This window comes from Microtus oregoni, unplaced genomic scaffold, assembly GCF_018167655.1.
Source record: "Microtus oregoni isolate MIOR12 unplaced genomic scaffold, Mior012 000002F_ref0000024, whole genome shotgun sequence".
NCBI classification, from domain to species: Eukaryota; Metazoa; Chordata; class Mammalia; order Rodentia; family Cricetidae; genus Microtus; species Microtus oregoni.
The window spans coordinates 13,243,689-13,269,509 of NW_024543061.1; the positions used below are offsets into that span (position 1 = coordinate 13,243,689).

The window sequence follows — 25,821 nt, forward strand, 5'->3', positions numbered from 1 at the left end:
GACCAGAGTTCAATTCCCAGCAACCACATGGCGGCTCACAACTATCTATAATGAGATCTGATGCCCTCTTCCGGCGTGCAGGCAAGCATGCAGACAGAACACTGTATACATAATAAATAAAACCCTAACACTTGGGAAGCAGAGGCAGGAGGAGGATCTCTGTGATCTTGAGTCCAGCCTGCTCGACATACCAAGTTCCAGCACAGCAAGGACTACAGAAAGACTGTCTCTCAAAACAAACAATTATCGTATGCTGTAAAAACACTCCATGAGCATTACATCCTAGCCAGACCTAGGCTGGTCACTTCACAAACCTGTATACCCATTTTCCAAAAGGAGGGATTGGGTTAGATTGCAAAAAAAATTTCTAGATACACTATAGTTTAACTCTGAATAAAGAGCTATAACACTTAATGTGTTACTAATCAAAAAATCCTACTTACCCTGTTCACTGTGGTTGCAAGTGCCTGAAGAACAGCCACTTTATCCCTAGAATAAGAACCACACAAGTCAGTCTTTACCAAGACTACTCACACTTACAAAGCGAGCAAGTCGCTCTACTCTTAGAGGACTTGGCCACAAGACAAGGCCTCACCCAGAGCCAGGGCTTACTTCTCAAAACCACCAGAACAGAAGCAGGTATGCAAATCCTTAATCTCAGGGACAGGGAGGCAGAGGCAGGAGGAAGGTTGGAGACTCCTGGCTCCAGAGCTGAACTCCAACTCAATAATCAGTGCTAGAGGATGGGGCTTAGAGTCCTGTGAGGGCAGACCCTCAGCACTGGTTCTTTTGATGGGCACACATGCTACCTTCCCTTGCTTCATATGCATCCTGACCTGTCCCTAATACCATTACCCAGGGCTGGTGATTCCCTCTCCTGCCTCATAAATCTATCTTGTGACTTCCTCATGTATTCGTAGAGAAGATCTCTAGATTTTTGCCTTTAACTAGCCAAAGTACTGGCTCTGAACTCTGACCTGAAACTAAAGCAAAGCCTCTGCAATGACTCACTTGTATCCTTACTGAATCCCACAGGACTGAGGCACTTCTTTATCTAAATCTAATGCTAAGAGTGATAGGCAAGGAAAAATGAGGATATCACACACCTCTGTCCCTCCCGGGGTACCCCAGAGAACTTCATGTTGGGAGAAGAAAAATGCTGAAGTCTGGGGCTAGCCAAAAAAAGAATTTTCTCTCATAAATAGATCTCATGCAGTTCTAACTTGTCAGACTGAAGCGTAGGCAATGGTGGGACATGATGTGAGACCATGCCATAGCCTGGACCACCTATTTATAACTCCAGCCCTTTCCTTACTGGTGACTGGGGTGGGAGGGGGAGGTTCCCACTGGATCTTTGTCTCTCTTCCTAATTGGCCATACTGAATAAACTTCTTACCTACTTTTTTATTCAGGGAGGGCAAAAGACCCTTAGGCCAGCAGCACACTTTACCTCTGTTGCTGAACTACTGGAAAAGCTTCACCAGCATAAATGACAGATGACACCATCTAGTTAATTATGTATCTATGTGTCTGTGTGGTTATATGCTCATGAATGCAGGAGCCTGTGGAAGCCTGAGGCACTGGATCCCCCTGGAGCTAAAGTTACAGGAGGTTATGGGCCATCTGACTTTAGAAACTGAACTGTCAAGGCAGAGTTCGAGGGCAGTCTGGTATACAGAGAGAGTTCCAGGACAGGTTTCAAAGCTAGAGAAACCCTGTCTCAAGAAAACAAAACTGAATTGTCTTCTTATCCTCTGAACCATCTCTCCAGCCCCTTATGTTTACTCTATTGTTAGAGTTAGGTGCTTCATTTCCAAAAGAATCACTGTGATTTAAAAAAAAAAACTAAGGGTTATTCTAAATTAAGAGAACATTTTTAAGATTGTAAGTCATCTGAGAAAGAGAAAGAAACATTAAGTTTTATGACATAAGAAGTTGAATAATTCTATTGTACAAAACAGCCACTGGATATGCTATGTTGGCTGTTTTTGTTTGGTTGTGTTGGGACAGGGTCACTTTATGTAGTCCTTGAATGCAAGCTCCTCCTTCCTCAGCTTCATCGGGGTCATTAATTATGGGCGTGGGGCCTATTCTATACATCCATTTCAAGACAAGTAAGTACACAGCTACCGAGCTTATTATTCTTTTTCTTTCTTCTTTTTAGTTCTTCTAGACAGGGTTTCTCTGTGTAACAGTCCTGGCTATACTGAAATTCGCTTTGTAGACCAGGCTGGCCTTGAACTCACTAAGGTTCACCTGCCTCTGCGTTTCAAGAGCCAGAAAATTATACTTCTTAGGCTTCTTATAATCCATACTATCCTGCTAGACACTGCCTCCATAATGTCATATTCACAATGACTGTAATTTATTCAAGTTCTCTGTGGCATGGTGAGATCTCAGAATACACTGCCTTAAAGGACAGAAGGAATGTGTAGTCTGAAAATACTGGTTCAACTTAGAAATCAGGGTTCAAAGTACACCCCACACCATTTCTCTTTCCTTCCTTTTTTCTTCTTTTGCAGGGTGGGGGTAAGGGGATAGAGTAAATATTTTGGTTGTGAGTCTAACCATTAATGGCTGAGTCATCTCTGCAGCCCCAGATTTAGTAAACTATGGTGGGACTAAAAGTTTACTGTCCAAACTGTCAGCACGCAATAAAAGGAAACATGTAAACAAACTAAGCTGCATTCCACACAGAATTTGACACAATTTTTCAGGTTACTTTTTTTTCCCTTTTTGGTTTTTCAAGACAGGGTTTTATGCTGTAGTCTTGGCTGTCTTGGAACTCACGCTGTAGACCAGCTGGCCTCGAACTCACAGAGATTTACCCACCTCTGCCTCCAAAGTGCTGGGATTTAAAAGTGTGTGCCACCACTGCCCAGCTTTCTTTTTTTTTTTGATGTTATTTTCTTTAGCCCCCTTCCCCCACTATATAAGAAACAAAAACTAATCTTATAAACTAAATTTTTAAAAAGGGGCCTTGATTTGCTGACCGCACTTTGTATCAACCAACTCCTATCCCGTTTCCTAACATTTTCCACCGGCCTTCCTGGACTCCTACAACCACAGTCAACAACAATCTGCCTTCCTGAATCTCAGAAGAACTACCAATAGGAAGGTGCATCTGTAATAAAACCCTGGAGTGATCAGACCTAGTTTCAGTATAGCTAAACTATAAATATTAAATGAAAAGCAACTTGATTGGTATAAATAATACTTTTAATTTGTGTTTTGAGTCAAGACCTTGCTAACTAGCCCTGGAACCTTTGACAACCCTTTAGCTTCTGCCTCCAGAGTGCTGGGATTACAGGTGTATGCCACCACAAAACAACACTCAACGTATCTGGATTCCTGCCAGCTGTATGGGTAAATTTACATACATAGAGGACTATAAGATACAATACAAGCGGGTGGCCATTACATTGTAACACACTCCAAATATTCCTCCTGCTGGACCTCTTGTAGTTTTCTGCATACAGATGTTGGCAAAGTGCTGTACACTGGATGCTCTATTCACAGACAAGTTTCTACTCTTAGCTCTGAGTCCTTTTTTCTAAAGACAGGGCCTCTCACTGTATGAACTCACCAGGTAGACCAGGTTGTCCTTGAACTCACAGAAATCCCCCTGCCTCTGCCTCCTGAGTGCTGGGATTAAAGGCAGGTGGCACCATGGCCAGCCACTGTTCTTGCTCTTGGCCACTAAAACAAGAATCTAGTCATATTTAGATAATGAAATATAATACAGCCACTAAAATTTAAAAGTATTATACAAAAGTATATCTAATAGTTCAATTCTAAACTAAATGTATAGTTTTACACAAAAATGACATCACAAAACTTCAAAATAATAGTTAACATAAATATTTGCCTACGTTCTAGGTACTGCTTAAAACTTATGTTTTATTTGTTATGTATACAATATTCTGTCTGTGTGTATGCCTGCAGGCCAGAAGAGGGCACTAGACCCCATTACAGATGGTTGTGAGCCAGCATGTGGTTGCTGGGAATTGAACTCAGGACCTTTGAAAGAGCAGGCAATGCTCTTAACCTCTGAGCTGGGTGATGGTGGCACACGCCTTTAATCCCAGCACTTGGGAGGCAGAGGCAGGCGGATCTCTGTGAGCTCGAGACCAGCCTGATCTACAGAGCTAGTTTCAGGACAGGCTCCAAAGCCACAGAGAAACCCTGTCTCGAAAAAAAAAGAAAAAGAAAAAAAAAAACTTATGTTTTATTTGCAGTAAACACCCAACCACTGGTTAAACGAATAGCAAATTAATACTCACCATGTTTTCTTTTTTGGAATGACTATTTCTTCAATTCCTTAAAGATAAAAATAAAAATAGCTTCCTAACTACAAAGAAATATAATTGTGTATTTTTTGTTTTTAAATAAAAAACTATTTCCATAATTTTAAAAAATACCTGTTACATTTGTTCCTTCAACCTTAGGGAGGGATTCACTTCCAGAATAAAATCTGCATTAAAATAAAAACAAAAAAACCCTCTAATGTTAATACTGCTCACTAAAGACGTTCTCAGTTCATCTCCACCTGCATGCATACATTTTCTAACCATCATGATCAAACAGACCAGACTCCATACCACACATCATGACCAACACAAGTTTAATGCAAGAAACAGGAGATCAAGACTGATTGACTCATTCGTGATGTTAGGAATTGAAGGTGAGCCTCACCCATGCTAAGCCAAGCTCTGGAACACCAATTAAGCTACAGTCTCAGCCAAAATGTTTTGGGCATTTAATCTCATCACAAAATAAACAAGGTTAGAACTGAAACTGAATGGCACTGAAACATCTGAACAGCTGGTTTGAAATACACAGAAATTAACCTGGAAAACATAGGACAAGGAACAATTCAGTGAGCCGTTGCTTTTAACAGACAGAACCCAGACAGTAAATGCGCACTTCATTCAAAGCAATCAGAACAAAGCTACGATCACCCATAGCCTTACAGTATATCACTTTTAACTACCAAAACCGTATCAACAACACAAGGCTGCTACATTCTCAGAGGCCACCAAGGTTTTATTTTTTTTTTTTGCCTGGTATAGAAATATTACCCTACGGAACAAGTTCCAGGATAGTCAGTGCTTATCTTATTCACTGGTAACAATACACTTATTGGTATCCTAAAATAAAATCAACAAAAATAATGAAGTTAATAATATCTTGTCTCTTCCATTCCTAAAGGGCATCAGAAATTTTATATGTGATCACAGAGGAAAGCACATCATCCACTGATACCTACCTGGTCTAAGGTATCATTTTACTTAAGCATTCATTATTTTTGTGTGATTGTATGTACCATGGCACACGCAGCCAGAGTACAACTCTGTGGAGTTGGTTCTTTCCTTCCAACTTAACATGAAACTATAATGGAGGCTTGGATGACAGGCATCTTACCCACTGGGCCATCTCCCTGTCCTTCAGGCAACATTTGAAAGCGACACTTCTGTGACAGGGGCGTTTTAGAAGTGGATCAACTCTTTCAAAAGTCATTTGTTAGCCAATGACAACATGAAGAGAGCATCATCTTATGTTGAACAAGTAGCCACCAGGCAAAGAAAACAGGCACGGGGGAGGGTGGGGGTGGGGGTAACCAGTATGCAAAATGGTAAAGCTGGTGTTCTCAAATTGAGATGAAGTAGGTACAAAATGTATACTGTAAGTTACATTTCATTCATTCCCTAGCGTTCTTTCTGACAATTATTACTAGTTAGAATCGACTTAGGGAAAAAGTGCTTATTGTCATCCAACTGAAGAAAAGGCAGACACTGAATATAAAAGTTTTTCTTGGTATTGGCATAAGAACCACCAACGGAACCGAATAGAAGACCCGGATATCAACCCACACATCTTCGAACACCTGATCTTTGATAAAGAAGTAAAAAATATCAAATGGAAAAAAGAAAGCATATTTAACAAGTGGTGCTGGTACTGGATATCAACATGTAGAAAAATGAAAATAGACCCATATCTATCACCATGCACAAAACTCAAGTTCAAATGGATCAAAGACCTCAACATAAAGCCAGCCACACTGAACCTTATAGAAGAGAAAGTACACTTGAACGCATTGGCACAGGGAACCACTTCCTAAATATAACCCCAGCAGCACAGACACTGAGAGAAATAATAAAATGGAACCTCCTGAAACTGAAAAGCTTCTGTAAAGCAAAGGACATGGTCAACAAGACAAAACGACAGCCTACAGAATGGGAAAAGATCTTCACCAACCCCACATCAGACAGAGGTCTGATCTCCAAAATATACAAAGAGTTCAAGAAATTGGACACCAAAAGATCACATAATCCAATAAAAGAAAATGGAGTACAGACCTAAACAGAGAACTCTCAACAAAGGAATCTAAAATGGCCGAAAGACACTTAAGGAAATGTTCAACATCCTTAGTCATCAGAGAAATGCAAATCAAAACAACCAAGATTCCATCTTGCACGTGTAAGAATGGCCAAGATCAAACACACTGATGACAACTTATGCTGGAAAGGTTGTGGGGAAAAGGGAACACTTCTGCACTGCTGATGGGAATGCAAGCTGGGACAACCCCTTTGGATGTCAGCATGGCGATTTCTCAGAGAATTAGGAAACAACCTTCCTCAAGACCCAGCAATACCACTTTTGGGTATATATCCAAAGGATGCTCAATCATGCCACAAGGACATGTGCTCAGATATGTTCATAGCAGCTTTGTTTATCATAGCCAGAACCTGGAAACAAACAACCTAAATGCCCCTCGACCAAAGAATGGAAAAGGAAAATGTGGTACATTTACACAATGGAGTACTACACAGCAGAAAAAAAAATGACAACTTGAATTTTGCAGGAAAATGGATGGAGGTAGAAAAGATCATTTTGAGTGAGGTAACCCAGACCCAGAAAGGCAATTATCACATGTACTCACTCATAGGTGGTTTTTAAATATAAAGCAAAGAAAGCCAGCCTACAAACCACAATCCCAGAGAACTTAGACAACAATGCAGACACTAAGAGAGACTTACATAGATCTAATCTACATGGGAAGTAGAAAGTAGAAAAAGACAAGATCTCCCAAGTAAACTGGAAGCATGGGGACCTTGGGGGAGGGCTGAAGTGGGGGGGGGGAGACAGGGAGGGGAGCAGAGAAAAATGTAGAGCTCAATAAATACCAATAAAATAAAAATTAAGTTTTTCTTGGGTTGGTTGGTAGTTTTAATTCAGCAGCAGAGTGGGGTAATTGGCATGCATGAGGCCTTGGAATCCATATCCAAAAATAAGTTAAATTGGGTTTCAAGTTTTTACTACACCTAAATGCCTCACACTTTCACAAGGCCACTGTTCGAAGGGTGTAAAATTAAATTACCCAGACGTAGCTAACATGGGATCCAAAGAGTGGGGTCTGGCGTTTGAGACTTTTTTGCTATTACTAAAGCCTAATTGTCTTGGCTCATAACATTCTCTAACATTCGATCCGCAGTGGCGATAACAGCCTGCCCTTTATTTGGGGGAAAATCTGTTACTTCGCCCTTTCCTTTAGGCACAGTTAAAATGAATATGAGAAGCGGTTTAAAGAAACTTGTAGCCGGGCAGCGGTGGCGCACGCCTTTAATCCCAGCACTCGGGAGGCAGAGGCAGACGGTTCTCTGTGAGTTCGAGACCAGCCTGGTCTACAGAGCTAGTTCCAGGACAGGCTCCAAAACCACAGAGAAACTCTGTCTCAAAAAACCAAAAAAAAAAAAGAAAAAAGAAAAAAAAAAAGAAACTTGTAAAAGGGCTTGTAGAAGCACTCACGGAAACGGAAACTTCACGCAAACATGGCCCTGTTTTAAAGGGCAACTTCAACTTTATAGAGTATTAAAACCCAATAACAGAAACCTCCCGAAAGAAAACACGTTGTTCGAAACGTGTGATCTCAAACCACAGCTACCTCGTGCTACCCTTGGGGGCGCGCGGCCTCCAGCGTTGCAAACCACCTAGTTCTACAACTCTCGGAGAAATTCAAGATGCAATTAACCCAGGGTCTTTCTTACCTGCAGCCGAGCTTCGCTTCACACACACCTGGGCCCCGAGCGGTCTGCAGCAAGGCAGAACCTCTGCGGAAACGGAGGCAGCGAGCAGACAGGGCCGCCGCCATCTTCGGACTGTGCGCAGAGCACGTTGGGAACGCCCTCCGCCTACAAGGTCGCGAGGGGCGGGGCGGCCGTGGAACGTCTCAACTCGGGATGGGTGGTTACAAGGTCCTGTTTGGCAAGGATACCAAAGGAAGGCTCAATGCACATCATTCACCTCAGATATATTTACTTGATACATTTCTTCTGAAGTCTCAGTTGTAATTTTGCTTTTAAACGGAAAGAGGGTCTTAGACTATTTTCTTCCACTCCCACCCACCCCAACAGCAAAAGTGAGCTCGTCCAAGCCAAAACGCTAAGCAGCGCTTCCTGTACGCAAGCGCAGTGGAAAACACATGGTGGTCCGCGCTAGTGAACGTGAGAGGGTTTCGCCGGAGCTTGCGGGAACTTCTTTCTGGCAGACGGATATCAAAACTGACTGGGAAGATGCTGGCCTCCAAGCACACGCCATGGAGGCGGCTTCAGGGCATTTCGTTCGGGATGTATTCGGCCGAGGAGCTCAAGTAAGGAGTTAATGGGATGCGCTTAGCCCCTGGTTGTGGCCGTCGGCGCCGGGAACTACGGTTCCCAGAAGGCCTCGCGCTGAGCCTGTCTCTGGGTCTGTGTGGCTGGCGCCTGTTCGCGGGAACTCGGAAGGAATGAGCTGGGACTGGGGTTGTCCTGTCTTGCTTCATTTTATTCCGTTCATCTTCTTCGTTAACGAACCAGTGTTACGTCTTGTATGCTCTCACGTCCACCACGCGCTTATTAATTACCTAATTAGTCTCTTCTTGTACAAGCGAGATGAACCTTTAAATCTCAGATTAAGGCCTTGTTCTACTTTATGAACTCTTCTTTAATCCTCATTTTGGTCACGATAACATACTCGCATCTGAAACCTGCACTCGAAACGCAGCATGCTCCCTCTCTTCCAAACTGAAAGGACCTACCTTTCCATAGTGGCGTGCCAGGTTTAATACAAAATTATGTCATTCTGGATCCCACTCTGACATCTCATTTACTAGTCTTTCGCTGTCAGTTACCTACATACGTAACTTGACTTTACCTTCCTTTTATCTCTATCGCCACTGCCTTAGGTCAGTTCTTTTGTCATTCTCTGCTCGTCTTTTTCTTCCATTTCCACCCTCATCTATGTCTAGTCCTGTCAGTCTTCCACACAGCTGTCAACATTATTCTAAAGTGCAAATTGTCGGCATCCTATTACTCTTCAAACCTCCCTAGGAGTTTACCCTTGGGGAAAGATGCTTAGTGTAACCACAACAGTGGTTCTCAACCTTCCTAACGCTGCAACCATTTACTAGTGTTCCTCATGTTGTAGTGACCTCCAACCATAAAGTTTTTACTCTGCTACTGTTATAAATGGTATTGTAATTATCTGATATGCAGGATATCTCAATGTGACACCCCCTCCCCAGAGGGGTTGAGTTGAGTCTCATGGGTCTACAAGGACTTCCTTGATGCTGACATTTGGCTCTGGCATTAAATAGTTAATGCTCCATTTTATTATTAGGAGCTGGTAGCTTTTCATCCTCTTCCAAATTATTACCATGCCCTTAATAACATGGAAGGGTCGTTCTGATCTCCGAACTTAACTTTTACTACAGTTACCTTGGCCTTCTTGCTGTTCCTGAACACCACAGGCAGTAAAGGACTTGAATATACATAGTGCTACAGAATATTCACAGATGGACATGAGAAGATGCTCAGCATCCTAAAATCAGTGTGGATCAGAAGCACAGTGAGGCGCCACCTCAGCACCATTATTGTGTCCTCAAAAGAGCAAATACACACACACATACACCTAGAAAATACAGGTGTTGATGAAGATGGTGCTGACATTGTGAAAATCAAATAACTTGTTCATCAAGTTAAAATGGCATTGATGTCAGATCTAGGAATTCTCTTGGCTTTGTGCACACACCTTCAGAGCAGCTGTATTTGCTATTGCCAGAAAGTAGAACTAGCCCAAATGTCCATCAGTGGGTGAGTTGATGAGGTGAGATGCAGCATGCACTATTGACACAGCATGGACTGTTGACACAGCGTGGACTGTTGACAGCGTGCACCGTTGACAGCATGCACTGTTGACAGCATGCACTGTTGACAGCGTGCACCGTTGACAGCATGCACTGTTGACAGCGTGCACTGTCGACACAGCGTGCACTGTTGACAGCATGCACTGTTGACAGCGTGCACTGTCGACACAGTGTGCACTGTTGACAGCATGCACTGTCGACACAGCGTGCACCATTGACAGCATGCACTGTTGACAGCGTGCACCGTTGACACAGTGTGCACCGTTGACACAGCATGGACTGTTGACACAGCGTGGACTGTTGACAGCGTGTACTGTTGACAGCGTGCACCGTTGACAGCGTGCACCGTTGACAGCGTGCACCGTTGACACAGTGTGCACTATTATTGACTCATCCCTAAAAAGGAAAGAAGTTCTGATATATTTTATCTATAACTGTGAAGTGCTTAACAAAATAATCCAGTCATGAGAAGGTAGGTACTGACTGATTCCATTTATTAATAGGTGCTGGAACAGTCAGATTAATTGAGATAGAAAGTACAGAGATGGTTGCCAGGAGTTAGGGACAGGGAAATAAGGTTCTAGAGGTGGGTAATGCTGATAATGGCACAGCGTGCTGTGTTAATACCACTTAACTGCACCCTAAAATTGGTTAACACGGTATGTTTTATGTATATTTTATTGCAGTTTCAAAAATTAGGATTGTAAAACAGAACAACTAAGTAATTTTTTTCAGTATTACTGAGTTCAAGGTTGCCAGCTGCCTCCATGCTGGAGGAAGAGACCACCTATACAGCAGTGAGTTAGATAAAGTGCTGACATTGGTTTACCAGTAGAAAAGAGAGCCAAGCAGGAGAGCTGTCTCCGTCTATTCTTAGTTCTTACAGTGGCATGGGCCATGAGAGTCTTTCAGATCTGTGCAGCTTCATTCCTATGGACCACCATCAGTTCTCCTGGCCGTACAGCTCACTGACTTTGGTTGCTGTTGTTGTTCCCTCTAGAGTGCAAGATAGGGGTGGTATCTGTTCTTACATTTGTTGTCTGACCCGGACCAGCAGGTCGTTCTTCAGTGACAGGGTCCTGATGGGGAGATGCCAAGGGATGGAAACATAAGAGAAGAGAAAAGCTGATGTCAGGAGGTCTTGCACAAGCTATGTCTTATGCCAACCAAACTTATTAGGAAGTACAGCATCTTATATACTATTTATAGGGAGGAAGTCCGCCAAGGTCTGCAGAGAGCTAAGTCAGACAGTGTTGGCAAAGAGAACGCAGGAAACTTCAGACACCACTGCCTTAGGACTGATAGCCGCAGCCTAGGAGGAAGAGTTGGTTCCTCAGAAGCTGCAACCCTGACTCCTTTAGAGGCACTGGCTCCTCCTCTGGACTGGCCTTACCAAGTCCCCTTCTGGACAAGGACACAGAACTGAAGTTTTCTTTATCCTTTCATCAGGGCCTCTGAGAAAACTTTGGGTTAGTCTGGCTCCCCTCGATTGTCTAAACTAGATAATTTTTTTTTTTTTTTTGGTTTTTCGAGACAGGGTTTCTCTGTGGCTTTGGAGCCTGTCCTGGAACTAGCTCTGTAGACCAGGCTGGTCTCGAACTCACAAAGATCCGCAAAAGGCAAACTAGGCCTTGTAAAGTACGTTTATATGACGTTTAAGAAGGATACTTTCCAGCTGTTTCATTGTTGTGTGAACACCCAAATAGAATTGAGTAGAACACACACAGGCTGCACACTTGCTGTCAAATGTGACGCAGTAACATGCTGTTAGTGGGTACAAGACTAGTTATTTGACAGTTACAAGATTCCATTAAGCAAAGGGATGAAATTTTGCATAAAGGAAGTTGTTTTTTTATGATTTTATTTGTGTTGAATTTTCTTGAATTTGTTATTCTGTTTTATGGCAATCCCTTCATTGAAGAATTTGAGCTTTCCAGTCAGGTCTGGTTTATAAGCCGCCTCTCTCACTTCAACATCAGAGAAGCTAATAACCTGAGCTTTCCTTGGTTCTTTTTTTCATCTCCTCAGGAAATTAAGTGTTAAATCCATTACAAATCCTCGCTATGTGGACAGCCTGGGAAACCCTTCAGCAAATGGCCTGTATGATTTGGCTTTGGGTCCGGCAGATTCCAAAGAAGTGTGCTCTACCTGCGTGCAGGACTTCAACAACTGCTCGGGACACCTGGGCCACATTGAGCTCCCGCTCACCGTGTACAACCCTCTCCTCTTCGATGTACGTGCAGGGCTTGTTGGTCTTGGGGGTGCTGGTGTTGTGAGGACCGTCCTTTGTTCCTCTTTCTTTAGAAAGAAAAAACCTTGAGGGACCAAGTACAAGTTCCTTGAGTATCTATTGTCCAAAATGCTTGAGACCAAAAATGGTTTGAATTTCAGGATTTAGAATATTTGCAGTCTACATTATGGTGATATTATAGGATGGAACCATATATAAACATGAATTCACTCATAATTATACATACCTCATATACATAGCCTAAAGGAGATTGTATTCCTGATGTTCCTACATTTTTACTAAACCCTTAATCCATGAAGTCATATGTTGAATTTGTTTTCTTGTATGTCAGGGCTCAAGGAGTTCAGGGTTTTAGATTCTCAGATTAGGGATGCTTGCCATGTAACTTCAGCTTATGCTACAGACTTACGTGGAGAACTTCAGTTTGATTCCAGTTGAGGAAAGCCATAGCAAGTTTCTGTTCATGCAAGAGGGAAATGTTTAGGGAGCCACACATCCACCTATCCAAGACTCAGGGTCTAATCCTGATTTATGCCCTTTCATTTCAAGGGCTCTGTGTCCTTCAGAAAGCTGGGTGGCAGTCACCTCCCTAGTAATATAGGGATTTCTGGTGCTCCCAAGACCATTGGCTTTTCAGCTAGGTCTGCCAAGTGTGGTTTCTTGGCAGGAGAAGCAAAGCCCCCAAAGGAAGACCAGTAACATCACAATGAAGCTCCTGTCTAAACTGTCACTTGGGTCTGTTTAGGTCTTATTTCAAGGAACCTAGCCTCCGGGAGTCAAGCAGATTAAAGAAAGGCTATTGTCTTAGTTAAGTAGTTGGTATAAAACTAAAAGAATTCCTTTTCTCAGACCATGAATTCATTTTATATGAATTTCAAATTTGAATGGTTTAAAATGAAATCAAAAGATATTTGGGAATGTTTGTCTAGTTTATTTATAGGTCTAAAAGACTATAGCAGAGGCAGAAGTGGAATTCTTCAGGAGACAGACTATGTGAAGAAAATCGCTTGTACAATGGAAATCATCATGAGTTCTCTGTCTCCTTATAATGTCTTGCTTCTTTTTGTCCCCACTCTTTAGAAACTCTACCTTCTGCTCCGAGGTTCCTGTTTAAGTTGCCACATGCTGACTTGTCCTCGGGCTGCCATTCACCTGTTGGTCTGCCAGCTTCGAGTCCTGGAAGTTGGAGCTCTACAAGCGGTCTATGAGCTTGAAGGAATTCTGAGCAGGGTAGGTTGGTATGGTAACCAGGACATCAAGAGATGCTTGTTTGTATGTTGTCCTTAATTGCCACCCCAATAGTCTTCAGAATGTTTGACCCTTGTATTTTTTTTTTTTTAATCATTTGAGGCAGGGTTTCTCTGTATATAGCCCCAGCTGTCCTGGAACTTGCTATGTAGACTGGCCTCGAATTCATAGAGATCTCCTTCCTCTGCCTCCTGGGTACTGGAATTAAAGACCTGTGTCACCATGCCCCGTGATATAAATTGCTTTGTAATGTGTTGTAGATTTGGCTTCCTAGTATTTAGCTTAGGATTTTTACATCTAATCTTGAGTTGGATTGACCTGTAAATTTCCTTTCTCATATTGTCCTATAGAGTTTGGGTACCTGCATTGATTCAATCTTAAAAAAATGAGTTAAGGAACTTCTCTCTTTAAATTTTTTTGGATATTTTTATTTTATATGTATGAATGTTTTGCTTGTGTGTATGTGTGTTCTACATAACATGCCTGATGCCTTGGAGGAGACTGTTGGATCTTCTGACTACTGCTAGAGAGGCTAACTATCTACATGGTGTCAGCCGCCGTGTACATTCTGGGAACCTAACTCAGGTCCTCTGGGAGAGAAGCTGATGCTCTTAATTCCTAATCCATCTTTCCAGTCTCAAGAAGTTCTCTATAAAACGCCCTGAAAGAAAGCATTTGTAGAGGATGAGAGATGCCAAGGCATCAGTGCCTGACATATCGTGTTTTGTAGTAGTTCAGCACTGCTGGGGAGCCTCGAGGACCTGCTTTGGGAAAGCAGAGAGCTGAGGTTTGCACTAGGTACTCACAACCCTTTGAGAGAAGCAGTCTCAAAGCCTGGGCCAGTTTCTGCCAACAGTAGAAATTCTCATCCTTTTTGCCTCCAAGAAAACAAAGCTAAGCCATTAACCCACAGTCAAATTTACCTGCAAGAGAGTGAAGGGAGATAAAGATTTTGCTAAGCCTTTAATCAAAGAAGTTATATGTTTCTAGGGATTTCTCTTATCCAAATTTAATTTTATCTTCGTAAAAGTACTCATGGCTCCTATGTTTATTTTCTTTATTTTGTTATGAAATGTGCAAACAGAAATATAATCCTGTATACATTTGGCACCCTTTGATGTCTGGTCATCATATATGTACTTTCGATTGCTAGGTGCTGTCGCCGTCTTCAGAGAGGAGTCAGGCTACTTCTCCACTTGGGTGGTATTCCTAGTCTGAAACCTTCATTGTCCAGGCTTAAGGCCCTGGTCTACCTGTGCAGTTGTACTTACTTGGCTTGTTTCCTGAGAGGGACCCTTCAGGTCCTTACCTTAATAGGCCTGTGTGTTGGGTTTGGGAAGTGGCCAATGTCCCATTTGATACTACCTTTGTACTCATTCTTGGTGTTGATTTCTGTTTCTTCATCATTGAGGGCTTCAAAATGAAAAGCATAAAATCTGTTGGGGTCCGGTGCTAGCCCGGACCCTCAATTATTTCTCTACCAGACCCCAACATAAACTCTCTCTGGCGTGGAGGAGACGGGAATAAAGACATGACTCACATGGTTTCATTGGGAGGGAGATTCTCTGAGATCCCTCATGATATCCTCAGTTCACATCCTGAAGAAATTTTCTGCTTATTCCCCAAACAGTCTTTATACCAAAACTTAACTTAGGGGAAATACATTAGCATTCTGTCTCTTAGGTAACCAGGTGAATGGCTTTTGGTCACCTCCACAACTACCTGTCTGCTCTGTATGCTAGCTATCATGTAGGCTTGAATCAGCATCTCTATCAGGCATCCTCCAAATTACAAAGAAAGGAATAACAACATCCTGACCCTTTGTTAACGCTACTGACTGCCTCAGGTCGGGCTATGGCTTCAGAGTCTGGCTGCCACACCATATAGAAATATGGGCCTACAGAAATTGATGAGTTAGAAAATGAATTTGAGGCCAGGGCTATCTCTACACAGATTTCCAGGGCCTCTCAGAGACATCTGTGCCAGTATCTTCCACAGAGATGCATAAGAGTACTGGGTGATCCCCAGCTCATATACACTGACCTCACTGGACCCCTCTTTTTACTTTAGTTTGGCCTGCTGCTTCCCCATTGACCTATCAGCTCTTCAGAGAATTGAGGTGTTAGAAACACTTTTGTCTCAGGTCTTTGCAGTCTTTAATTTGACCCAAATAGTCCAGGCCACAGTCACTAGAAAAGGATTTGTTGTTGTGTTTCGGGGTAAAACCTGTGGCCTTGTTTGTGCTGGGCAAGCAAATGCTCCGCTCACCACTGACCACATCCCTAGCCCACTTCACTGTGTGTAAGTGTAGCACAGTAACTCAGGCTTCCTTTCCTCCCTTAGATTGATCTCAGTCCTTGAAGAGGCCAGCCCTAACCCTACTGTTCATCAGACAGTTACTGTAAGGTATTACAATAGTCTTCCTCTGTTTCAGTTTCTGGAAGAAACTGCTGATCCTTCTGCCTTTGAAATTCAAGAAGAGTTAGAAGAATACACAAACAAAATTCTACAGAACAACCTCTTGGGGTCCCAAGGTGCACATGTGAGTTCCCACCATCTCCCTTTCCGTAACATTCTGCTTTTAGCCTGGTAACCATAGTTTCTCTGTGCCATCTTCTGCATACGTTTCTGGCTTCTCAGGGTAGACTTAGGTTTCAGTCCCATGGTGGCTCACAGCCATCCATAGGATCTGATGCCCTCTTCTGGCATGTAGGAATACACACAGAGCATTCATACATAAAAAATATAAATAAATGGAACTCAGGACCTCTGGAAGAGCTGCCAGTGCTCTTAACCGCTGAGCCATCTCTCTAACCCCCAGATAGCTGTGTTAAAGAGTGTTTTGAGGGACATTTTGTTTAAGTAAGGGTGTGTTTTAGTAACTTTTGTTGCTGTGGTAAATAAAACACCCTGACAAAGACGGCTTAAGGATGCAGAGTTTATTGCTCTTATGCTTCCAGAAGTGGAGTTGTGATGGCGGGAGGCCCCAGACTAAGAAATAAGCTGCAAATATGAAGCAGAGAGCAAACTGGAAATGGGGCAAGTCTATGAACTCTTAGATAGTGCCCACTGATAGACTTCCTCTAGCCAGGCCAAATCCCCAAAGGTTCCATAACCTACCCAAACAGTGCCACCAACTAGGGACCAAGTATTCAGATGCCTGAGCATTACAGAGGGTATTTCTCATTCAAGCTACCAGGATGATTTCCTCCAGTTAAAGTAAAAGTGGAGAACTGCTAAATACATAGAGATTGTAATCTCCTCAGAATGACACTGCAGTGCAGGCATGGAGTACACATCTGTACTACAGTAATGATCTCACACATCTTAGGCTAATCTGGGCTACAAAGTGAGACTACCTAAAATAAGGCACTGTAACATTCTCTGACTTTAAACAGGTGAAAAATGTCTGTGAAAGCAGGAGCAAACTTGTTGCTCACTTCTGGAAGACGCATATGGCCGCTAAGCGATGTCCGCACTGCAAGTGAGTATTGTCCACCAGCCTTTCCCATCCCTAGTTGAGCTGCTTTGGCCAGTCACCTAGCACCATTGCTAAATGTCTCATTGGGGTTTGTTTCTCCCCGCACGTATTCTCATGTGTAGGACCGGACGGTCAGTGGTTCGAAAGGAACACAACAGTAAGCTAACAATTACCTACCCAGCCACGGTGCACAGAAAGTCTGGCCAGAAGGATGCAGAGCCCCCAGGTAAGCAGACCGGGTCTCTGAGGAGCTCTAGCGATGCGTGTGTCACCTCAGGTGAGTCCTGGCTTCTTGGGTCTGGAGAGTGAGTGTTCTTTTGTTCTTTTTTGGTTTTTTGATACAGGGTATCTCTGTAGCTTTGGAGCCTGTCCTAGAACTAGTTCTTATAGACCAGGCTGGCCTCGAACTCAAAGAGATCTGTCTGCCTCTGCCTCCTAAGTGCTAAAATTAAAGGCGTGAACCACTATTGCCTGGCTTTATCTTCTTTTTTTTTTTTTTTACTTTGAGACTCTGGCAAGGGTTGCTGTTTTGTTTTTGTTTTCTTGTTTTGTTTTGTTTTATTTTTGTTTTTTTAAGACAGGGTTTCTCTGTGTAGACCTGGAATTCACTCTGTAGAACAGGCTAGCCTCAAACTCAGAAATCCACCTACCTCTGTCTCCCAAGTGCTGAGATTAAAGGTGTGTACCAACACCGCCCGGCTCTGTGTACTGATTTTTAATAACCTTTGTAGATTCAACTTAGACTTACAGGGTAGCAAGCACAGTGAGTTCCTATACAATCTCTATTTAGTTTGTCCCCTGTAACACTGTAGATTTCCCTGAGCACTCATCAGAACTAGTGTAGGTGTGGCTCTATTAACTAACTTACACACTCATTTGAAGTGTGCCAGGTTTTCTGGTCGTGGCCTTTCTGTTTTCTAGTACCCAGAGTGAGATCCCACGCCCTGAAAGACTGCTAAGTGCTGTTTGATGGTGAACAGCTAACAGCGCAAGAGTGGATTTTCCTTCCCTTACCTGCGAATGGCCATGGAAGTATTTCCTCACACTGACACTTAACAGTTGCTACCGCACCCCCAGTCTATCCTAGAAAATGCTGAGACATTGAAAACAGATGTTCAGAATTTTAGAGAATAGCTCCAGTTAGGGGGCAGTGCCCAGGGAAGGTAGCCTGTCTTAGTCAAGCCTGTGGGACCCTCATCCCGTATTTTTAAAGGGACGAAAAGGAATTTTTTAGCAGAATGTTTTAAAAATAGAAACCCAGATTTGCTTGTTTTTAGGAAGATAGTGGCCTTTTTTTCTCTCACCTTAGAAATTATGCCTGGCCATCTGGTACAGGCTGATAAAGATGGCCTTGCTCTAAGAACAAGGAGAAAGCTGACTTAGCAGGATGGGAGGGAGCAAAAATCCTTACACCCGTGCCAAAGCAACTTCAAAAAGTGTCTTTGTAGTTAAGCCTTTAAAAGCTTACCCCACAGAGGAGATACAACTCCTCTCTCTACCTTGCTATAACGGGGTCATTTAGAGACAGGGGTTCCAAACATGTTTGTATTATGCCGATTATAATCATAATAATCAGGCTGTATTATTATAGCCTGGACCTCTCTGGTGGTCTCTCTATGGGGGTCATAATCTGGGCACAACAAAGCACATTCATGTGAGGCAATCTTTTGCTGTAACTGCAAAAATAAGGTGCAACCAAAAGGCTGGGCATTAGAAACCTGTAGAAAATAGTCTTTGTTTTGGCTTTAGGATTGATTTTTTTGTTTGTTTGTTTTTGTTTTTTATTTAATAACTCTTTGGTTGGAAGGAGTTTGAGACAGCGTCTCTCTTCATGGTCCTGGCTGTCCTGGAACTCTCGAGGTAGACCAGGCTGTCCTAGAACTCACAGAGGTCATCCTGCCTCTGTCTTCCAGGTACTGGCTTAAAGGTGTGTGCCATCACACCCGGCATAAATAACATTTAAATGTTATTTACCCACATTGGGCTGGCGAGATGGTTCGGATAAGCCAGACAACCTGAGGTCAGTCTCCAGGTCCTGCATGGTGGAAGACAGAACTGACTCCTGAAAGTTGTCCTCTGACCTTCGCCGTGCCATCCACTATTACATACACACCCACTCCACGGTAGATTAGTCGGTTTTATTTTTTATTAGTTAAGGGAAAGATTAGCTAAAAGTACAAAACAGGGTAAAACAGTGATGTTGTTTATGAATAGTTTAGAATATGCAGAATGTGTGTTCTCTGCTGGCAGCTGTCACCTGTGTCCTAGCCACTGGTGCTGTGAGCACAAGCACCGCATGGCTCCTGCCTGATAGATCCAGAAAAGGGGAAATTGAGCAGTGCTTCATTTTAGTATGGCATCATAGGAAATGCTGACAATTTTGAGCCTACAGGATACTTAAATTGCTTTTGTTCTTCATCTGAGTGTTAGAAGTTGGCCTCTTAAATGGCAATCCTAAATAAAATTTTCTACTTAATCTGTGCATAGCTAGTAATCAGCCTCTCAAAGATTTTGCCTAGTCTGAGAAGCCAACTTCACCTACTAAGGTGATATTTCTAAAGTCAGTATATTTGAATCTGTAGAAATCTTCACACAGGGACTAGCAAGAATACTCAGTGAATGAAAGTGCTTAGGGTCCAAATCTATGTTCTGTCCCCAGAACCCATACTGGGAGAAAGAACCAACTCCCCAAAATTTCATATGTGTGATTTCCATGTGTGCATGGTGGTACATGTGTTCTCACATTCACACAATAAAGAAAAAAATCTCCACAAGTATTACTTCTGCTTTTGTAACTCTTTCTGGTGAATACCATATGTATAAAGATAATGTTACTTGTTTTCATACTGAACATTGAACCCAGGGCCTCATTTGTGCAAGGTATATTCTCCCAGTAATTAGTATCCCAGCCCATTGTTTATTTAGAAAAGCAGAACACTAGAATCGAGCTGGATGTCCAAATAGAAGAGTATAGTTAAAGCCTAGTGATGGTGGCGCATGTCTTTAATCCCAGCACTTAGGAAGCAGAGGCAGGTTGATCCCTGTGAGTTCGAGGCCATTCTGGTCTCTAAGAGCTAGTTCCAGGACAGGCTCCAAAGCTACAGAGAAACTCTGCCTTGAAAAACCAAAAAAAAAAAAAGACAAAAACAAAAAAACCTTGGTTAAGTACATTAGGAAACTTCATGCAACCAGAAATGTGATTGGAGCTGGGCGTGGTGATGTACTCAGAAGGCAGAGGCAGGCAGATCTCTGAGTTTGAGACTAGCCTGGTCTACAGAGCAAGTTCCAGGACAGCCAGGGCTATACAGAGAAACCCTGTCTCAAAAAAAAAAAAAAAACAGGGAAAAAGAATTGGTGATTGAAACTGGGCTTGGTAGTATAAACTATCTAAACCCAGCTCTCAGGAGGTGGAGTCAGGAGGCTCAGGACTCCAAGGCTAGCCTGGGCTATATAAGGTAGTCTCAGTAACAAACAGAATAGTGGTCAGTTAGATGAAAACTTGGTAGCAATTGTTCTTGTTTTCCTTTGATATCACCAAATGAACAGAGTTCTGGTGAAAATACATCCATGCAGAAAATAAATCCCAGCACTTGGGAGGCAGAGGTAAGCGGATCTCTGTGTGTTCAAGGTCAGCCTGGTCTACAGAGCAAGTTTCAGGACAGCCAGGGCTACACACAGAGAACCCTGTCTCAAAAACAAAAGCAAAGCCGGGCGGTGGTGGCGCACGCCTTTAATCCCAGCACTCGGGAGGCAGAGGCAGGCGGATCTCTGGGAGTTCGAGGCCAGCCTGGTCTACAAGAGCTAGTTCCGGGACGGGCACCAAAGCTACAGAGAAACCCTGTCTCGAAAAACCAAAAAAAAAAAACAAAAGCAGACAATAACAATAACCAAAAAGAAAGAAAAAGAGAGAAGAGAAATCCATAGAAGATTTTTGTAGTCTTGGGGTAATATTTCATTGTGTAGTCCACACTGTCCTGAAGCTCCTGATCCTTCTGCATCCTCCTCCTGATGGTAATAGGACTGCACCACTGTTCCTGGCAAGGTTTCAGTGTCGTGGAAAGTACTTATTTAACACTGAAAATAGTTTCATTAATACTGTGAGCTATTGGTGATCGTCTATTGCTCTGCCTCTCTGGTTTTGTATGATAATGTGTTGTTTTGTTTTCATTATTCTGGAAATTAGAGTACAGGTGGAAATCTGGGTTGAAAAGTTTGAGGTTTGTGGACAAGTTTCAAATTTTTTGGAATGGGGACAAAAAAAAAAAAAAGGATCTATCTCATTACAGAAGGAGTACCGGCAGCTCCAGGAATTGAAGACGCTCTGCTGGGGAAGCGAGGGTACCTGACACCTAGCAGCGCCCAAGAGCATCTTTTTGCCATTTGGAAGAACGAAGGTGCTAGAGAAACAGCCTCAGTCTGTGACCTTTGATTTCCTGGTTCATTTCATTAGCCCACCCTCTTACTTCCTTAACCAAAGTTCTAATTAATGTAACTCTCGCCTGAATCCATCCATATGTCTGGGGCAGGCTTCAGGGCACATTGACTTAGAGCCATAAAGGAGCAGGGGCAGCTCACACCCAGCACCAAGAAATTGATATAATTGAGTCCAGTCACTCCTACACTGATAACATTTCTGGAAGTTTCATTGGCATCTATTTTTAAATGCCAGTTTTAAAAAAAAAATGTTTTAAGGGGCTGGTCTTAGTGTGGTTAAGAGCACTGGTTGCTCTTCTAGAGGACCCGAGTTCAGTTCCCAGCATCTATATGGCAGCTAACAACTGTCTGTAACTCTAAGATCTGACACCCTCACACAGACATACATGCAGGCAAAACACCAATGCACATAAATAAAAATAATTTTTTTTGAAAAAAGATGTTTTAGTTAGGCATGGTGATGCACACCTTTAGTCCTAGCCCTCAGGAGGCAGAGGCGGGTGGATCTCTGAGTTCCAGGCAAGCCTGGTCTACAGAGTGAGTTCTAAGACAGCTGAGGCTTCATACTGAGACCCTGTCTTGAAACTCCATCTCAGCCCCAGATAAAAATCTTTTAAATGTTCTATGGTAATTCATTTTGTGAATCAAGGAATGAGCTTTTGTACATTTCAGTTCCCCACAGAAAGGGAAATCTCTGTTCTCTTTTAAATCTGTATCAATCTATGCAGGATACTCAAGTCCTTGCATCCCTCTTCTGAGGGGGTGTTCTGGGACACTGCTTGTGGTCTCTGCTAAGTGCTCACAGACAAGCATGGCGTTAACGGGTTATCAGAAATGAAAGCATAGGCAAGTTAGCAAGATGCTCTCTATGGCAGGTTTTATTTGTTTTCTCCAAGCTGTTGGAGGTCCCCTGAAACTTAAAAATATGTCTTTGATTCAGTTTGCAGAAGATTGGCTTTGGCATACCCATGGAAAGAATGTTACATTTTTCCCCCTGAGGTTTTGAGACAGGGTTTCTCTATATAGCCCTGGTTGGCCTTGAACTTACTACGTAGACCAGGCCTTGAACTCAGGATTAAAGGCTACACTGCCCAGTTTATCTTTTGTTCTTAAAAGGCTAAACTTTATTTTGACCTGATTTTTTTTTAAATTTTGATTAAGTTTGTCTAGAGTCCAAAGTAGCGAATATTTAATTATGTATATAAGATTACACATCAAGAGGGTGATAACAATTTCATGTTCCTGCACAGCTCATTTCTTACTTACTTATTGTCCCTGAGTGTCTTTTTGTTATCTAACTTGCACACAAGCTGTCATATACCCAGGCTGGTTTTGGTTTGTTTTTATGAAAAACTGTTTTCTAATTACATATGATCCCATACTGTAGGTGGAGGCTGCTTGTTCGTTCCCAGTTGCCCATACCTGAAGTAATCACTGAGAAACCAAATTATTTGCAACATTGTTTGGCCAATAACTTAAGCATGTTTCTTATATCTTAAATTAACCCATTTCTATTAATTTGTGTATCGCCACATGGTTGTGGCTTACTGACAAGGTTCTGGCACATCTGTCCCCAGTTGTGGCTACATGGCTTCACTCTGACTCCACCTACTCTTTCTCTCTCTCTCTCTCTCTCTCTCTCTCTCTATCTATATATATATATATATATATATATATCTTTCAGCCTGGCTATATTCTGTTAAACCATTGGCCGAAAGCAGTTATTCATTAACCAATAAAAGCAACACATATACAGAAGGACCTCCCACATTGCCATACCTTGAGGGTTTTTTTTTTTCTCAGTGATATTTTTATATCTTTATACATCGGCTTAAATAGTCTTGTTGGTTTCTATTTCAAATGCAGGATTCTTCCTGAATTACCTTTTTTCGGGATTGGATGATATTGGCATGGAGTCCAGTTTCAACCCTAGTATGTTCTTTCTAGATTTCATAGTGGTGCCGCCTTCCAGGTAATGTGTTTGAACTTAACTTTGCATAAGAAGGGTGGGCAGAGGTATTGAGCAAGGACTGGAAAGGCTAGAGCACTGAGAAATCAAACTGTCAGCCCAAGGCTGCAGGTAGTGGCCAGAGCATTCTCTGTTATTTGATTGTCCTCGACACGATGGTTGTTTGAGTTGGTTGTGTTGTGTTAATTCGGTAAATAGGTTAAGAGGCTGAAGAATCTTATGTCACTCTGCAGATATCGCCCCGTCAACCGCCTGGGGGACCAGATGTTTACTAACGGCCAGACCGTGAACTTGCAAGCTGTCATGAAGGATGCAGTTTTGATCCGGAAACTTCTGGCGTTGATGGCCCAAGAACAGAAGCTACCCTGTGAGGTGACAGAACTCACCACAGACAAGGTCAGGACTGCCTCGGTGCTGGTATAATAGGCTTGGTTAATGATTGGTGTGATAAGAACTACACACTGGGTTCTAACCCTTCGCAGGCACAGAACCTATGGCTGTGCAAGATGTTAATTCAGTGGGCAGCACCCATGGTGGGCAGTATGAATTGTTGGGACAAACACAGACCTGATTCTAGATAAATCTAGGTGTAGTTTAGGTTCTGTGCCCAATGACAGTGCCATGGTTTCGTCAGTCCCTTTGATTTCTTGGACTCATCTCCGCTGTAGTGTATGTAGTTATGGTGAGGTTTCACACCTAGGCTGCTCTGCACCACTAGCTGCTCTAAGGCAAGCAGTCTTCCCTCGGGCTCTAAGAATGTGTGTTGTAGGCTCAATAAGGACTTCAGCAATGCAGCGGGGACAATATAGAGTGGGTTTTCTAGAATAAGACTGTTCCTATTGACATTTCCTTACCCCTTTCATTATTCTGGGTCTTATACTAACTGTAGTGAACATAAAGCTGAATTGGGTACTTAGAATACTTGCTAAAGTCACTCTCATCCCCGAAATGCAGTCAGGATGCAAATAGAAATGGCCTTCTCCAGCTTTGGAGAGACAGCCTCTCAGACTCCCTGCCAGCTACTCAGACAGTCCTGCTATTAACCAGTGATGTCACAAATTGACACCACTGCCCCTGGGCACTTAGCTTTGCATGGCTCCTTGAAACTGCCCCTGGGCACTTAGCTTTGCATGGCTCCTTGAAACTTTCTCTGGTTCTGCTGAAGTTTACTTCAGTCAGTATAGGCGTCTTTTAACAGGTTTTAGTGTAAGAGAGAGTTCCCATCTGCAGACCCTGGTCCAGTATGGGAAACAAAACCATAACATAACCAAATCCAGTGACCAGGACTACAAATTTTATTTTAATGTCCCTTCAGAGTAGAGATAAACTTTTGTAATAACAGGGCTTGATCTTTGGGGAAGAACCAGTGCCATCTTGATCCTTAAGCCAATTTCCCTTTGATTAATTAGACATATTCTTGTCCTTTTCCCAGTTTGTGTTCATCATTGTATTCCCATAGCAGTGCTCTCCCGGGAGCAGTTCCTAGGGACTAGAAGCCAGTGGACAAGATCTTGTTCATTTCAACAGTAATCATGTGGCTTTGAACCAGCAAATGCTGTATAGGCCATGGGTTCAGCTCTACATGCCTCTGCCGTCATGCACATGATGAAAGAGACCATAATGTTGCCTGCAGAACTGCATGTACCCTCCTAGATGATTCCTTTATTCCTTGATTGTGGGGGCAAACCCAGACTATCACCATGACACTATAATCTATTGGATCATCACCTGCCCTTAACCTTGATACACCGATAGTTTAAACTACAGTGGAGGACTTGAACACCTAGGCCAGTTGCAGCCCAATTTGGCCAGTAGGTGGTGCTCTAAGACATTCTAGGATCTCTGTACTTCTCTTTCCTGAGCAGATAACAGGAGAAGCAGAAGAGACAGGATATGGGATAGAAATATTTTTAAGTGATTAGATAAGTATTTAAGCTTGAGGATCAGCCCGTAACTTAATCTAACCCACTTTAGGACTTATAAACCTACAGTACTATATGGGAAGCCTTTTTTTCTTTTTAAGAAATTATTTGACCTACATTAAAATAATAGTAATACTATTATTGTTATTATTTGTTTATTATTATTTGGAGATAGCATCTCATGTACTCCATGCTAGCCTTTAAGTCACTATATAGCCAAGACTGACCTTAGACTTTACTTCTCCTGCTACCTCGTGCTGAAATTACAAGAGTGTACCATCACACAGTTTCTGCAGTGCTGGGGTGGAGCTCCTGCATGGCAGCAAGCATTCC

The 25,821-nt window shown here is 42.7% G+C and overlaps 2 protein-coding genes across 2 annotated transcripts in view; one reads left to right on the forward strand and one right to left on the reverse strand.

The window, feature by feature from the left end:
- Ptcd3 (pentatricopeptide repeat domain 3) overlaps positions 1-8,152 on the reverse strand; it is a 34,347-nt gene extending 26,195 nt beyond the window's left edge. The window contains exons 1-4 of the mRNA XM_041639868.1: positions 8,049-8,152; positions 4,422-4,474; positions 4,284-4,320; positions 444-489 (exon numbers count right to left, since the gene is read on the reverse strand). Of these exons, the coding sequence (XP_041495802.1) occupies positions 444-489; positions 4,284-4,320; positions 4,422-4,474; positions 8,049-8,152 (240 nt within the window). The remainder of the gene's footprint in view (positions 1-443; positions 490-4,283; positions 4,321-4,421; positions 4,475-8,048) is intronic.
- A 342-nt stretch (positions 8,153-8,494) lies between these two features.
- Positions 8,495-25,821, forward strand: part of Polr1a (RNA polymerase I subunit A) — a 64,191-nt gene continuing 46,864 nt past the window's right edge. Inside the window, exons 1-9 of the mRNA XM_041639341.1 lie at positions 8,495-8,650; positions 12,212-12,416; positions 13,515-13,664; positions 16,117-16,224; positions 17,081-17,166; positions 17,286-17,389; positions 21,450-21,557; positions 23,464-23,569; positions 23,800-23,962. Coding sequence (XP_041495275.1) covers positions 8,574-8,650; positions 12,212-12,416; positions 13,515-13,664; positions 16,117-16,224; positions 17,081-17,166; positions 17,286-17,389; positions 21,450-21,557; positions 23,464-23,569; positions 23,800-23,962 — 1,107 coding nt within the window. The 5' untranslated portion in view covers positions 8,495-8,573. The remainder of the gene's footprint in view (positions 8,651-12,211; positions 12,417-13,514; positions 13,665-16,116; positions 16,225-17,080; positions 17,167-17,285; positions 17,390-21,449; positions 21,558-23,463; positions 23,570-23,799; positions 23,963-25,821) is intronic.